General features: G+C 45.3%; 1 protein-coding gene and 1 long non-coding RNA gene across 7 annotated transcripts in view; one reads left to right on the top strand and one right to left on the bottom strand.

Annotated features, from left to right (window-relative positions):
• LOC144311225 (uncharacterized) overlaps nt 1–10,071 on the bottom strand; it is a 165,500-nt gene extending 155,429 nt beyond the window's left edge. The window contains exons 1-2 of one of the 2 annotated variants that reach the window (XR_013376797.1): nt 9,584–10,071; nt 7,661–7,709 (exon numbers count right to left, since the gene is read on the bottom strand). This is a non-coding gene — a long non-coding RNA (uncharacterized LOC144311225). Of the gene's footprint in view, nt 1–7,660 lie in introns of both variants that reach the window. The other variant, XR_013376796.1, reaches the window with a different exon arrangement.
• Nucleotides 9,955–13,015, top strand: part of ARHGAP20 (Rho GTPase activating protein 20) — a 140,551-nt gene continuing 137,490 nt past the window's right edge. The window contains exon 1 of one of the 5 annotated variants that reach the window (XM_077893415.1): nt 9,955–9,973. Coding sequence is in view for 2 of the 5 variants with exons in the window: in XM_077893412.1 (XP_077749538.1) it covers nt 10,740–10,844 (105 nt within the window). In the remaining 3 variants the exon portion in view is untranslated. Of the gene's footprint in view, nt 9,974–10,626; nt 10,845–11,187; nt 11,321–11,946; nt 12,098–12,152; nt 12,198–13,015 lie in introns of those variants that run through there. The other 4 variants (XM_077893412.1, XM_077893417.1, XM_077893413.1 and 1 more) reach the window with 4 other exon arrangements.

The raw sequence follows: 13,015 nt of genomic DNA, 5'->3' as shown, positions 1-13,015 counted from the left end.
CTGACTACTTTATGCAGTAGAGCCCTTAGTATATTACTCATAGCTGTTTTAAACTCCAATATGAAAATCCCAATGTCCCTGCCATGTCTGGATCTGATACATACTCTGTTTCTCAAATTGTGGAGGGGATTCATTGTGCTCTGTTTCCTTTTTGTTATGCCTTATAACTCTATCTTGATAGCTAGACATGCTGTACTAGGTAAAAGGAACTGCAGTAAGTAGGCCTTTAATAACGTGCTGGTGAGGTGCTGGGGAGGGAAAACATTCTACAGTCCTATGATTAGGTCTATGTTTCAGTGAGTTTATGCCTCTGGACTGTGAACTTTACAAGTGTTTCTCAGTTGTTTTTTTGTTTTTGTTTTTTTTTTCTCTCCCTTACATGGGACATGATGGCTAAGGAGGGTTGGAATGAGGTATTTCCTTTCCCCAGGTATCTTAGGTTCTGGTAATACATCCGGTTAGGCTCTGGTTAACAAGTTTTCCATGAAGGGCAGGTGTTTTTAAGAAAACAGAATGCTCTGGTGTATTTCAAACTGGTTCTTTTGGGATCCCTGGGTGGCTCAGCAGTTTGGCGCCTGCCTTTGCCCAAGGCGTGATTCTGGAGTCCTGGGATTGAGTCCCGTGTCGGGCTCCCTGCGTGGAGCCTGCTTCTCTCTCTGCCTTGTGTCTCTGCCTCTCTCTCTGTGTGTGTCTCTCATGAATAAATAAATAAAATCTTTAAAAAAACAAACAAACAAACTGGTTCTTTTCCCCCTCTCTCAGTTGGAAACTGCCAGGGATTTTTCTTCTGATACTTAGTACCCTGGAAATCTTACAATGATATGGGACACCCTGCCCCCTGCCCATCACTCTACCATGTCTAGGTCCCCCTGGAGATTTTAACTTTCAGAGTTGTCCACACTGAGCCTCTAGCTACTCATCAATTACAGTTCAGGTTTTCCTATCCTGGCACAGCAGCAGCTTCCTTTTGTGAGTATCTCCATCAGTAAGCCCTGGCTCCCTGTATTTCCCTATCTCCCCAGTCTTGTGTGTAGCACTTTTCCCTGTGTGTTCCCCTCCTATGGATCCAAGAAGAGCAGTTAATTTTTCAGTCTGTTCAGATTTTTACTTGTATTTAAGTTCTAGTGATGACTTCCAATCTCCCTATAAGTGGAACCAGAGATTAGATAAGTTGGTTTTTATGTCTGAATAAGTGAAGAAATCTTTCTTCATTCTTTCATTCATTCAACGAATACTTACTGGGCACCTCTGACTTGCTCAACAGCATTCTAGGCACTAACCATATAGCAGTGAACAAAACACTCTTACCTTTATGGAACTTGCATTATAGTGGAACCTTGAAGTTTAATAGTTTAATAAGGATATATCCTGATGCTAAGTATTCTGTTTTTAATTTACCAAAAACACAGGATGTTCTTTGGATCTTAAAGTTAAGTTTTTGCATCTAGTTTACTTATTTGTTCTGTAATGACATTGATTCGAGTCCTCATTTTATTTAAAACTTGTGACTTCTCTTTTCATCTGTCATTGCCTCTTTGAGCTTTTATTCATTAAATACTGGTTTTCATTAAGTGCAGCATTTATGAATTATTTTATGTTCCTTTATATTCTCAATTCATTTCATTTAGGTTGGACTCTATCTTTTGCATCCAATGCATGATTTCATGTTGTGCTATTATATTTTTGCACCACTGCCACATCATTTTGTTTCATCTTGCTTATTCTCTGCTATCTCTTCTGAGATTCTATTATATAGTCTGTACTAGGACTCTCTGCTTCTCTCTGCTTATAGTTGGGGTGGAGGGTGGTACACCATTCAATGGATGAGGACTTTCAAGTTTTAGATTATTTCTTGAATTAGCTTTGAAGTCCTCCCTTCCATAAGAGAAAGGCAGCCTCAATGTTCATTTTTCATTATCATCAGTTTCTTTCTAGCAGCAGTTTCTACTAATCATTGATCCTGAGGAAAAGAGAAAAATAAAGATACTTATTTATTGTGTTTCTTTCTAGACTTAGTGATATTAGCAAGAATGATATTTGGCCAATTCAGAAGTTTGCCCCCTAGATTTGGAGTGAAGTGAAAACAAACAAACAAACAATAGCATCACTACTCTTCTTTACTACTCTCTGAAATCTTTTCACCCCCTCGATAACCATGTTTTGGAATGTTTAACCTGGACCAATGTTTTTTAACCTTAGACACAGGTATGGAGCTTTAAAAAAATTCTACATTTAGGCTGCACTCAAAACCAATTAAATTAGAATTTCTGGAGAAGGGGCCCAAATATTACTTTCAAAAGTTCCCAAGGTGGTTTCGATGCTTCAGATCTGACCTTGAGAACTGCAGGCTGAGGTTATGTTCCTTTCCTTCTTTGGAGGCAGTAAGTGATTTTTAAAAGCTCTTTTTGTTTATTTTGTGGGTATGCACTTCCAGACAAATTTCATGGTATGATAAAATTTTTGTCTGACATCTTCCTAGTCACTTCTTAACAGAAAATCAAGAAGTTCTCAGTAACTATGTGCTAGTTGCTTATGTGTCTTTTTCACATGTATGATACAGCCCTCTGAAGTCCACTTCTGCCTTTCCCTCATTCAACATACACCTTTCTATCATAGGAAAAAAACAATAATTTCCCATTTCATTCATGTAACAATCCTCATTTTGAATAAAAATGACAGTACAGGTGCTATAGTTATATCCAATATTAGGAAAATCATAAATTCACTTATTCAACATTTGTGGGATCAAAAGTCATGATTTTTCTCAACACCTTGAGTGTGTGCATGTGTGTGCATGTGTCTCTACACACAAGTGTATGTTGGGAAAAGAGAAATGACAGGGCCTTGAGAGATGCATATATTAAACATGTGGGGAGGAAAAGAGGATCCAGCAAAGATCATTTAGAGAATTCAGAGAAATAGAGCAACTAAAATATAAGCTTTAGAAAGTAGAAATAGAAAGCATGTCTAATTTGTTCATTTTGTATCTTCAGTGGTTAGCGCAACTGGGTAGTGGATATATATTTGTAAAATTAATGAATGAATGCAAGACTAGTGGGACACCTGGGTGGCTCAGCGGTTTAGTGCCGCCTTCAGCCCAGGACGTGATCCTGGAGACCCAGGATCGAGTCCCACATCAGGCTCCCTGCGTGGAGCCTGCTTCTCCCTCTGCTTGTGTCTCTGCCTCTCTCTCTCTCTCTCTCCCTGTCTCTCATGAATAAATCAATAAAATCTTAAAAAAAAAAAAAGGACTAGTGTCATGGCTGCTAAAAGAAGAGTGGCAGGACACATGCTATAAAGCATCATCTTTGATTATAGAAGTTATTGCATTTGCTTACTGGGAAATCACAAAAGGAATCTCATATTTGGAAAAAGGGAAGGCAAAAAAAAAAAAAAAAAGGAAAAAGGGAAGGCAATGAAAAAGTAGAGGCAGTTTATATAGATTCTTACTCCAAAAGTTGGCAATAAGCAAAAAAAAAAGAAAGTTGGTGTGGGGGGAGGGGGGCGGCATAGTGATAACTCAAAAAGGAAGCATGTTGGAAGAACTTTTAATACTGTAAGGATGTAAGAAAGAAACAATGGAGGGGAAGTGACTAAAGGAGAACATGCCTCATTCTCCCATCACCACTGCATTAAAATTCATTGCATACACAGCAATGTTCTAATAGGACTCGATTAACATGTTATACATATAGGGACAGAAAAAGGTTAAGCAGAGATTAAGCAGGGTTTGGTTGGGGTTTTTATTTAACTACAGAATTTATCAAAGATTTACTATGCACATTAATATATACATTTTATAATGTACATTATCACATTAGTGGTATTTTCCATGGAACCCTTAACTATGGAACCCCTCCTTTTTAAAAAGAGTATTCTAATGGACTAGTGTTGCAAATAACATGCTTCAGAAAATATGCTTTAAAGTAAAAATTCTTTCAGAATTTCTATATCTGACATTTTTTAGTTGACATAAGCACTATTAAAAAAGAAATCTGTTTTGGTTTTGTTGTTTTATTTTTTTTAATTCAGGTATAGTTAACATACAATGTTAGTTTCATGTGTACAATATAATGATACAATAATTCTATATGTTACTCAGTGCTCTTCATGATAAGTGTACTCTCAATCCCCTTCATTTATTTCACCCATTCCTCCATCCACCTCTCCTCTGGCAGCCACAAGTTTTTTCTCTGTGTTTGAGAGTTCTGGGGGTTCTTCTCTTTTTTCTTTGATCATTTGTTTTATTTCTTAAGTTCCACATCTTAGTGAAATCAGATGGTCTTTCTCTGACTTATTTTGCTTAGTTTTGTACTCTCTAATCTACTCACGTTGCTGCTAAAGGCAAGACTTCAATCTTTTTTACAGCTGAGTAATATTCTATTGCATACATATCCCACATCTTCTTTATCCATTCATCTTTTGATGGAAACTTGAGTTGTTTCCATAATTTGGCTATTCTAAATAATGCTGCAATAAACATATTTTTTGTTCTATTACCATAACATCTTCTGTTAGTTCCCATTGCAAATATGCAACAGTTGATTTTCATTTTTTAAATAGGATTTAAGAGAAAGGATTTAAGTTTCATACTTTTGAGAATCAGAACTGGACTGGAATGCTGTGGCACTACTTATCAGCTGAGCAATCTTGCACAACTTACTGAACTCACTCATGTACTGAGCTCCCTAAGCTCTACTGTATCAGCACAGACAATAATCACCTGTGTGCTGCAGATATAACCATGAAATAGCAGTATAGTTAAAAGGGCTAATTTCCACAAATGCCTCGGGAGGATTCTAACACAAACACGTAGACAGAGCTAAAAACATGCAGTCAATTGAAATGTCTAGAAACAGACAAGAAATGTCTAGAAACAGAAAAGAAACCTGAAGTGCTTTGTGGGGAGAGGTGTCACAGATTGTGCTCACCCTTGAATAATGGGCAAGAACATAAAGCATGTGATAGACCACAAATGATAATCAGTTAATTAATTTAATCTGGCTGACAGAGCAACCTAAACTTTGATGGAAAATAGAAATTTCTCCTTTTTGCTGTTTCTTATTAAAATATCAAGCTGCAGGGCACCTGGGTGACTCAGTTGGTTAAGCATCTGCCTTCAGCTCAGGTCATGATCCCAGGGTCCTGGGATGGAGCCCCACATCAGGCTCCTGGCTCAGCAGGGAGTCTGCTTCTTCCTCTCTCTCTCCCTGTCTCTCACATAAATAAATAAAATCTTTACAAAATATAAAATATCAAGTTGCTTTGCAAAATACACTTTAAAAATAATTAAGCTAAGCCTCTGACCAGAAAGCAAGCGTATCATGGACTAAGCAGAAGGGTTTAGGGGCATATGTAGCTTTATCTCACACAAAATGAATGGAACGCAATTTATGATGTTCTTCAGTGGCAAGGAACAAAAATTAGACCATATCATCAGGTGTAGTGGTTAAGAGTGTGAGTTTTGAGTGTCCTGAGTTGATCCTGGCTCTTCAACTCATACCTGTATAATCTTTGATAAGTACTTTAATAGCTCTGAGCTCTTCACTTGTATATTGGGCATAAAAATACAAAATATTAGGGTTGTTTCAAAGATTATGATAGTGTGTAAAGTGATTAGCTTAGTGTTTTGACTACCAAATCCTTTTCTCCGTATCATCTTCAACCTCTCAATAAGTGATAGCTATTATTAATATTATAATACTCTGACATCATAAGTGTATGGCTTTTGAACTCAATCAGATCAAGGTTCAAACCCACCATTTTTTGATTAACGACCTCAGAAAGCTGCTTAACTTCCCTGAGCTTCAACTTCTTATTTATTCTTTTTTAAACTTTCTTTTTTATTTTTTTGAGAGACAGAGAAAGAAGAGGCAGAGACAGAATCTTAAGCAGGCTCCCCACCCAGTGTAGAGCCCAATGAGGGGCTCAATCTCATAACCTGACATCAAGACCTCAGCTGAAATCAAGAGTCAGACACTTAACAGACTGAGAACCCAGGTACCCCTCATCTTCATATTTAAAAATGAGTATAATAATACCGACATCTTTAGTGATGATAGAGGTTAAATGAAATGATGCATATAATGTATATCTAACACATGGTAGGCATTCAACAGACACCAGTCATTTTTACAACTTTCCCTGGGGAATAATGTTCAAATTTTTACCATAGAATCCAAGGTCCTTCACAGTCTGACTAAGCTCTTTTTCCAGCCTCAGCTTTTAGCATCCTCCTTCTATACTCCCCCTTCTTCCTTCCTTCCTCCTCTGCTTTTCCTAACTACCCTCTTACTTCATAAATTTCTACTCTTAAAACTGGAATTTTGTTCTTTAAGGAAATAGCCCCTTTTGAGATTCTAACCAAGGATGAGAAAGTCCCCATGTCAGATCTTGACAATTAACTAAGTCAAAACCTCACTTATATCAAGGCTCACAGTCATCCTGGGACGGCTTGATCTTTTACAACAGTAAGACACTGTCAACTTTTTCTCTTTCTGAAAAATTCTACTAATTCAACACACATACAGTCACACATTTGGTATTTGTCATTCTTCTCTGACCTCCTTAGCTCTCTTGCCCGTTTTTCATCTTCTACTATCTTCCCTGTTAGTAGTTCCCCAGCATGAGACAGTGGTGATTATGACAACCAGAGTTGTCACGAGCATTAAATGTAATACCACAGCTACAACTTAGTTTTAGCTGTTATTGCCTTGGAGAAATTTAGCCCAGATTTCTATGTGAAATATCTTGATTTTTAAGGTTGGCAACAGGTTTGGGGAAAAAAAAGTGTCTATGTTGAAAAACACGCCTGAATTCACTCTGTTGCCCATCAGTTTGCAGTCTCTGCTCTAGAATATTCAGATAGCACTGCCAATGATTCTTGTGCATGTCTTGGGGCTTACAAGGATGACACCTGTGGACTCAATTTGACTATACTTAAAGTGCCTGGCACAGTGTCTGGCACATAGCAGACACACAATAAATATACATGGGATGAATGAGTTGTGCAGACATCCCCTTTCATAGTTAAATTTATTCACTGTTACTCAATCTAATGGTTGGCCAAACATTCTGGTTTCATTCTTAGACTAGTTCCTGTTAAAGGTCTGCTATTGGTGTTTCCCAGCTGCTAAACTATCCTTTTCTCAGTACTCTGCTTTACAGTTTGTTTCAAAATATTCTGGATGCATCCTGCTTGTGTCAGACATGGTCATCACACTCCTTCAATTGCCTTGTCATCACTATTGTTTTCTGGCATCACACTTTCTACAGCGTAACATTCCTAGTGCATGGAAAATGCTTTCACTGTTTTAAGGAATAAGAGACTAGCCCACGAATTATTTCTCCCCCATCAGAGCATCTTCCTTAAACTGTGTAGCAGAATGAAAATGGCTATTTTTTGCTACTTCACCATTCATTCAAAGCTAAGTCATTGAAAAACATCACTGAAGAGTATAACTCTGTACTTGCACAAAAAAAGAGAAGACAAAACATCACCTTTATTTCAAAGAGCTCACAGTCAAGTAAAACAGATAATAACAGTGTAATGTGTGCTATAAAGAAAAGGAAGCACATAGGAGAGGTACTATCGACAAGCGGTTAAGAGCACTGGTTCTGGAGCAGATGTCCAGGTTCCAAGTTTGGCTCCACCACTTACCAGCTGCTTGAACAAGTTGTTTAACATCTTCATGACTTGGCTTTCCCATCTGTAAAATGGGGTGTAGGGAAGATTATTATTAAGATGTAAGTAAATTAGTATGTGCAAAATACATAAAATAGTACCTGGTATAAAATAACAAATGTTATGTTACTACCACAGAAGGTGCACTTAACCTTGTGGTTGAGGTGTGGAGGTAGCTAGATAAAGAGGAAGAAAGATTTTCCTGGGGTAATTATTCATGTAAGTCTTGAAGCTTTCTTTCCTTGACAAATACTAATCAGTTATTTGCTATGCACCAGGCATTAGATGAACACAAGCAAAACAATAGGGCTTGGAACATACAGAAGGAAAACCTCCTAGGCAACAACACCAGGTCCAAAACCATGAAGAAGTGAGAGGTCAAGGAGCTCTTGGAAGTGCGAATAGTCTAATGTGAGGGAAAACAGGGCTAGAGTTGAAGCAGAGCAGGAGATAAGACAAAGAAGTGGCAATGAGGTGTCAGATTGTAGACAGCCTTGTATATCACACTGTAGCATTTGCTATTTATTCTATAGACGTAGGAGCCAAGGAAGGTTTTACATTGGGGAGTGACTGATCTTTAAAAAAAGAAAATCATTTATTCATGAGAGACACAGAGAGGCAGAGGGAAAACAGGCTCCACATGGAGAGCCTGATGCAGGACTTGATCCCAGGACTCCGGGATCATGACCTGAGCCGAAGGTAGATGCTCAACCACTAAGCCACCCAGGCATCCTGGGGAGTGACTGATCTTATTTGTGTTCTTACTTCATTACCCTGGTGATGATATTAATCTGAGCAAAGTTCTTCAGGAAGTGAGATCTCCTCCAAAGCTCCTTATAAGAGAGGAGTGGGGTGGTTTTTTATGCAAATCAAGACTAATGGAATTTGAAATAAAAGCACTCACAAATTCTGAAGTGAAAGTGAGTTTCCCACATGTGCAATGTAAGTAATACTTTGATTGGAGCATGAGGTATTAGCTCAAAAAGAAACACCTGATAATACATGAGACTCTGCATAAAATAACTCAGGCCTGCCCCTTCTGGATCTATCTCATATCCTTTTTGTGTCTCACTCATTTAATCAACAAACATTTACTGTGCCAGACACTTGAGATACAACAGTAAACAACAATAACAAAAAGATTGCTGATCGCTGGGAGACAGATAACAAACATTAAGCATAATAAGTAAATTACATGAAATATTAAAAGGAGATAAGCATTATTGAAATTTTTAAAATGAAGCAGAGTAAGGAAAACTGGGATTGTCCATTAATGATAGGAGGCATAATGGTAGGATTTCGACAAGGAATGAAAGAACTGCAAAGCCATCTGCAGTGTAAACTTCATGATAAACTTTATAGTGGGTACAAATCCTGTCACTACACATGGGTCTAAGCAGCAGAAAGAGTCACTCCTGAAAAACTGCGCCTGTGTACATATATAAAAATATACACACATACACCAGAATGATTTATATATATATGTATATACATTTATAAATCAAGATTTTTACAGCCTATGTAAATCTACTTTGAACAATGTAATGTGGACAAGGCTTAATATGGGCTGGAACATTTTCTCCCCGTTACTTCCACGATAAACAATGCTGGAGTTTGGAGGGGGGGTATGCAAATGTCTGTGTGTGTGTGTGTGTGTGTGTGTGTGTGTTTTGGATAGCATCTCCTGCTTGGAACAGAGCCGGCCAGAGCCCTATTCTTCTACAACCTGTCCTGATAACTGCCCAATCCCACAGGAACCTCAGTTCTTTTTTTTTTTTTAAATAACAAAAACAAACAAACCCCCTTCTACAACATACAACATAGTATCATGGAGTGGTGTCCTTCATCTCTAATCCGCCCTTTATGTAGTCCTGACTCCAAGGGAAGAATGCCACCTACCGAATCATCTGCACCAGTCAGCTGGTCCTGCAAAGTGCAGCAACGCTCAACTAGACCGGGGTTGGCTCCAAAACCCCTCCCTCTGATTATTCTTTGGCCTTAAAAAAATTTGCCACTATTTGGGCTGTCAGGAAGTTATGCTCTCGGCGCAGATATCTGATAAACACTTCCACATATTGTAGCCTTCTCAATGGCTAAGCCAAATTTCAGAGTCCTCTCTCTTGCCTGCATTTTCCTTAATTGCGCTTTGACGTTTGGAATGCCCAGGTCCTTGCAGCCGCAGACAGCGGAAACCGCTGGTGCAAATTGTGCTGGGGCTGCAGAGCCCCGCTGCAGAAGCCAACGAGGGCTCCCCAAACAGGCTAACTAACGTCCGGGATTGCTCCAGAGGTCAGGCGCTGCTGGGGGCTTCCCAATGTGCGCAGCCGCGGCACCCTGCGACGCGCAGCCCCCGCCCCAGGCCTCGGGGGCGGGGGTGGGCGTGCGGGTTCGGGTGGGGGGGACCCCTCCGCAGCCCGGTGGAAGGGAGGCCGAAATCACCGCAAGTCCTCGGTTCGACTGCGCCGCCGCACGCGCTGCCGCGTCGCCGTTCCCCGCGGGCGCAGCGCGGGCCGAGCTGGGGTCGGGCGCGCGTGGGCAGGCGGCGGGAGCGGCGGGAGCGGCGGGAGGGGCGGGAGGGGCGCGCGTTCGCGCTCAGAAGCTCCCGTTCGTGACACGGGCCGGGGAGCCGCCGCGGGCTGGCAAGGTCAGTCGGTCGCCCGGACCCTCGCAGACCCGTGCCTGCAGGGACGCGCCCGGCCCGTGCGCCGCAGAGCGAGGCAGCCGCTGGGAGCGCCGCGGCCCGAGGACGGCGGCCGGGGGCGGGTCCCCGCGCGGGGCGCCTGGCGCGGAGGGGGCGGGCCCGAGGCGAGGCGGGGCGGGCTGCGGCGCGGGCGGGCGGTCGCCGCCGCAATCGCCTGCAGCCCGCGGTGCCGAGCGCAGCGGCGGTGCATGGCCCCGACGGGAGGCGCGCCGCCCGCACCCGGAGCCCGGAGCCCGGCGCCCTGCCTAGCGCGGCAGCCGCTCGGGCCCGCGCGTCCTCGCCCCTCCGGCCGCGGCCCCGCGGCCATGACCGCGTAGCCTCCTCCTGGCTGGGGTTTGCGGGAAAGTCTTCTTCATGGAAGCGATGTCCCCCCAGCAGGAGACTCTAGGGGGGCAGCCGGGGCGCTCCTCTTCGCTGACAGGCGTGTCTCGGCTCGCCGGAGGCCCCGGCACCAAGAAGGTGAGGACACGGAGCGGCGCCCCGCGCCCGCCGCCGCCGCCGCCGCCGCCCCACTCCCAGCGCGCGCCCCCCGCGCTCCCCCCGCGCTCCCCCCGCGCTCCCTCCGCGCCGCCGCGGGGACTCAACGCTCGAGGCTCGCGGCCCGCTGCGTGAGTCCCGGGACGTTCCCGCCGTCCCCGCCCTCCGGCGCCGCCGTGCCCCGAGTCAGCCCGAGACCCCGGGGCCCTTGGCGTCTAGAGTCGTAACCGCTCCGGGAGCGGCCCCCGCAGCCTCCCTCCCCGTTTCCACCCGCCGCGGGACCGGCGGCCGGGCTCCTCCTCCGGTCGGGGCGCGCGGGCGGCCACCGGGGCCTCGCCTCTCCCCGCCCCGCCGGGTGCCCTGGGGGCGCCCCCGGGTCCCCCGGGCGCTCACCGCCTGCGGACGAGGTCAGCTCCGAGGGGTCAGGGCCCGCGGCGGCGGCCCCCCGCGCCAGGAAGGTAGGCGGGCGGCTGCGGCGCTCAGCCCCTCACCTGGACACCGACGCTCGGCCGGGGGGGGGGGGGTCGTGGTGGGGAGGGGGTGCTTCCTGCGCCCGGCGCGGCGCCCCCACGGCGACCCGGGCTCGGCGGCGGCGCTCGGACGCGCAGGTATGCCTGGGATGCTAACGGTCCAGACCGCAGGGGCGCGGAGGCTTAGTTGGGCCTGGACGCGGGCGGGGCGGGGCCCGTGGGCTGCGGCGGAGGGGCTGGGGGCTCGGGGCCGGCCCGGCGGCCTTCGCCCCGCGGGGTCCCCTGGCCCCCCTGGCCCCCCAGGCCCCCCAGGCGGCGGGGCGTGGGGCGGCGCGCGTGTGCCCCGTGGGCGCCGGGAGCGGGGACGGGCGGCAACTTGTGGCGTGCGGCTCCCGGGCATCCCGGGCACCCCGGGCACCCGTGCAGCTGGCGCCGGGGAGAGGGGCCCCTGGGCAAGGGCACGTGGCCCCGAGCCGCCGGCCTCCGCTGCCCCGCTCCCCGCGGACCGAACTGGGGCGTTTCGGGCCGTGTCTGCTCTTCCTCCGCCCCCCCCCCCCCCACCTTCTGGTATTGGCCCCTTTTTGCCCTGTGCCCTGAGGGTGCCCTTCCAGCGTCTCTGGAAACAACTTGGGCTTAGAGGGATGACCGTCCTTAAGAGATGTCCGGAGGCACCGCGTTTCCCCCAGCGGCTGTGCCGGCCTTCGGGTGGCCGGGACCCCACAGTCTTCCGTGAGGCTGCGCACACCAGGAGCCTGGTGGATGGAGGTCCGTGGAGCAGAGCTGAGAGCGCCCGAGTGTGTGCGGGACCACCTGGGAGTGCCTGCGAGCTTGGTGACCGTGCGCTGAAGTGCTGGCAGCCTTTGATGTATGGAGGCTGTGGTTTGTCCTTGTTGCTTTTCTTCTTCTTAGATGAGATGCAGGGTGGCGCGCGCCTGCGTGTGCGTGTGTGTGTGTGTGTGTGTGTGTGTGTGTGTGAGAATTTACCAGGCTAGCGCCACATTCAGGAAGGTAAATGAATGTTCAAAGTAATTGACACAGATCTGAAAGCATTTTTTTTTTTAATTCTTGTAAACTTAAGGAATTGGGAATAATCAAAGATTTATATTCCCCGGACAGCTGTCTTCCTTTACTAAGGGAAATGAAACATTCTGGCAAAGAACACTGGAGTAGCTTGATCATTTATCAAGTAGTACTTGTCCATTAAATGAAAGATAGCCTCACATCTTGAACCATTGTCCTTAAGATGCTAACCTTCCTTATACATCATAATGGGCTGTCACATTACCAGCAGTGTGTCTTTCTTTTGGAAATAGATTTTGCTAATCCTGGTCATTCTGTAGCTTTTTACTTCCTTTGGAGCAAAGACGAGATTGAAGAAATCTTTTCTTTTGCTTTTAATGTGGTTTTTTTTTCCCCCCCCATAAAAATACATCCTTGCTTATCTTAAACATTAGCAGGCACGCCTTGATTTCAGGCCTCCATATTAGCAATAGAAGGTAATCGTAATAAAAAATACTTCCAAAGGATGGTTCATGGTATCATTGTCATTCTCTGGAGTCCATACTCTCATAGACTCCAGTCGTCATGTAACGCAAATACTCGACAGATTGATCTTTTTTAATGTTTCATCTTGCGTTCTTTGGTGTTTGGTAGTTTTAGTGAGTCACGAGACTTATTTCTAAA

Source organism: Canis aureus, chromosome 3, assembly GCF_053574225.1.
Source record: "Canis aureus isolate CA01 chromosome 3, VMU_Caureus_v.1.0, whole genome shotgun sequence".
In the NCBI taxonomy this organism is placed as follows: domain Eukaryota; kingdom Metazoa; phylum Chordata; class Mammalia; order Carnivora; family Canidae; genus Canis; species Canis aureus.
Note: the sequence above shows the minus strand (reverse complement) of the source record. Positions and strands in the feature narration are given on the sequence as shown.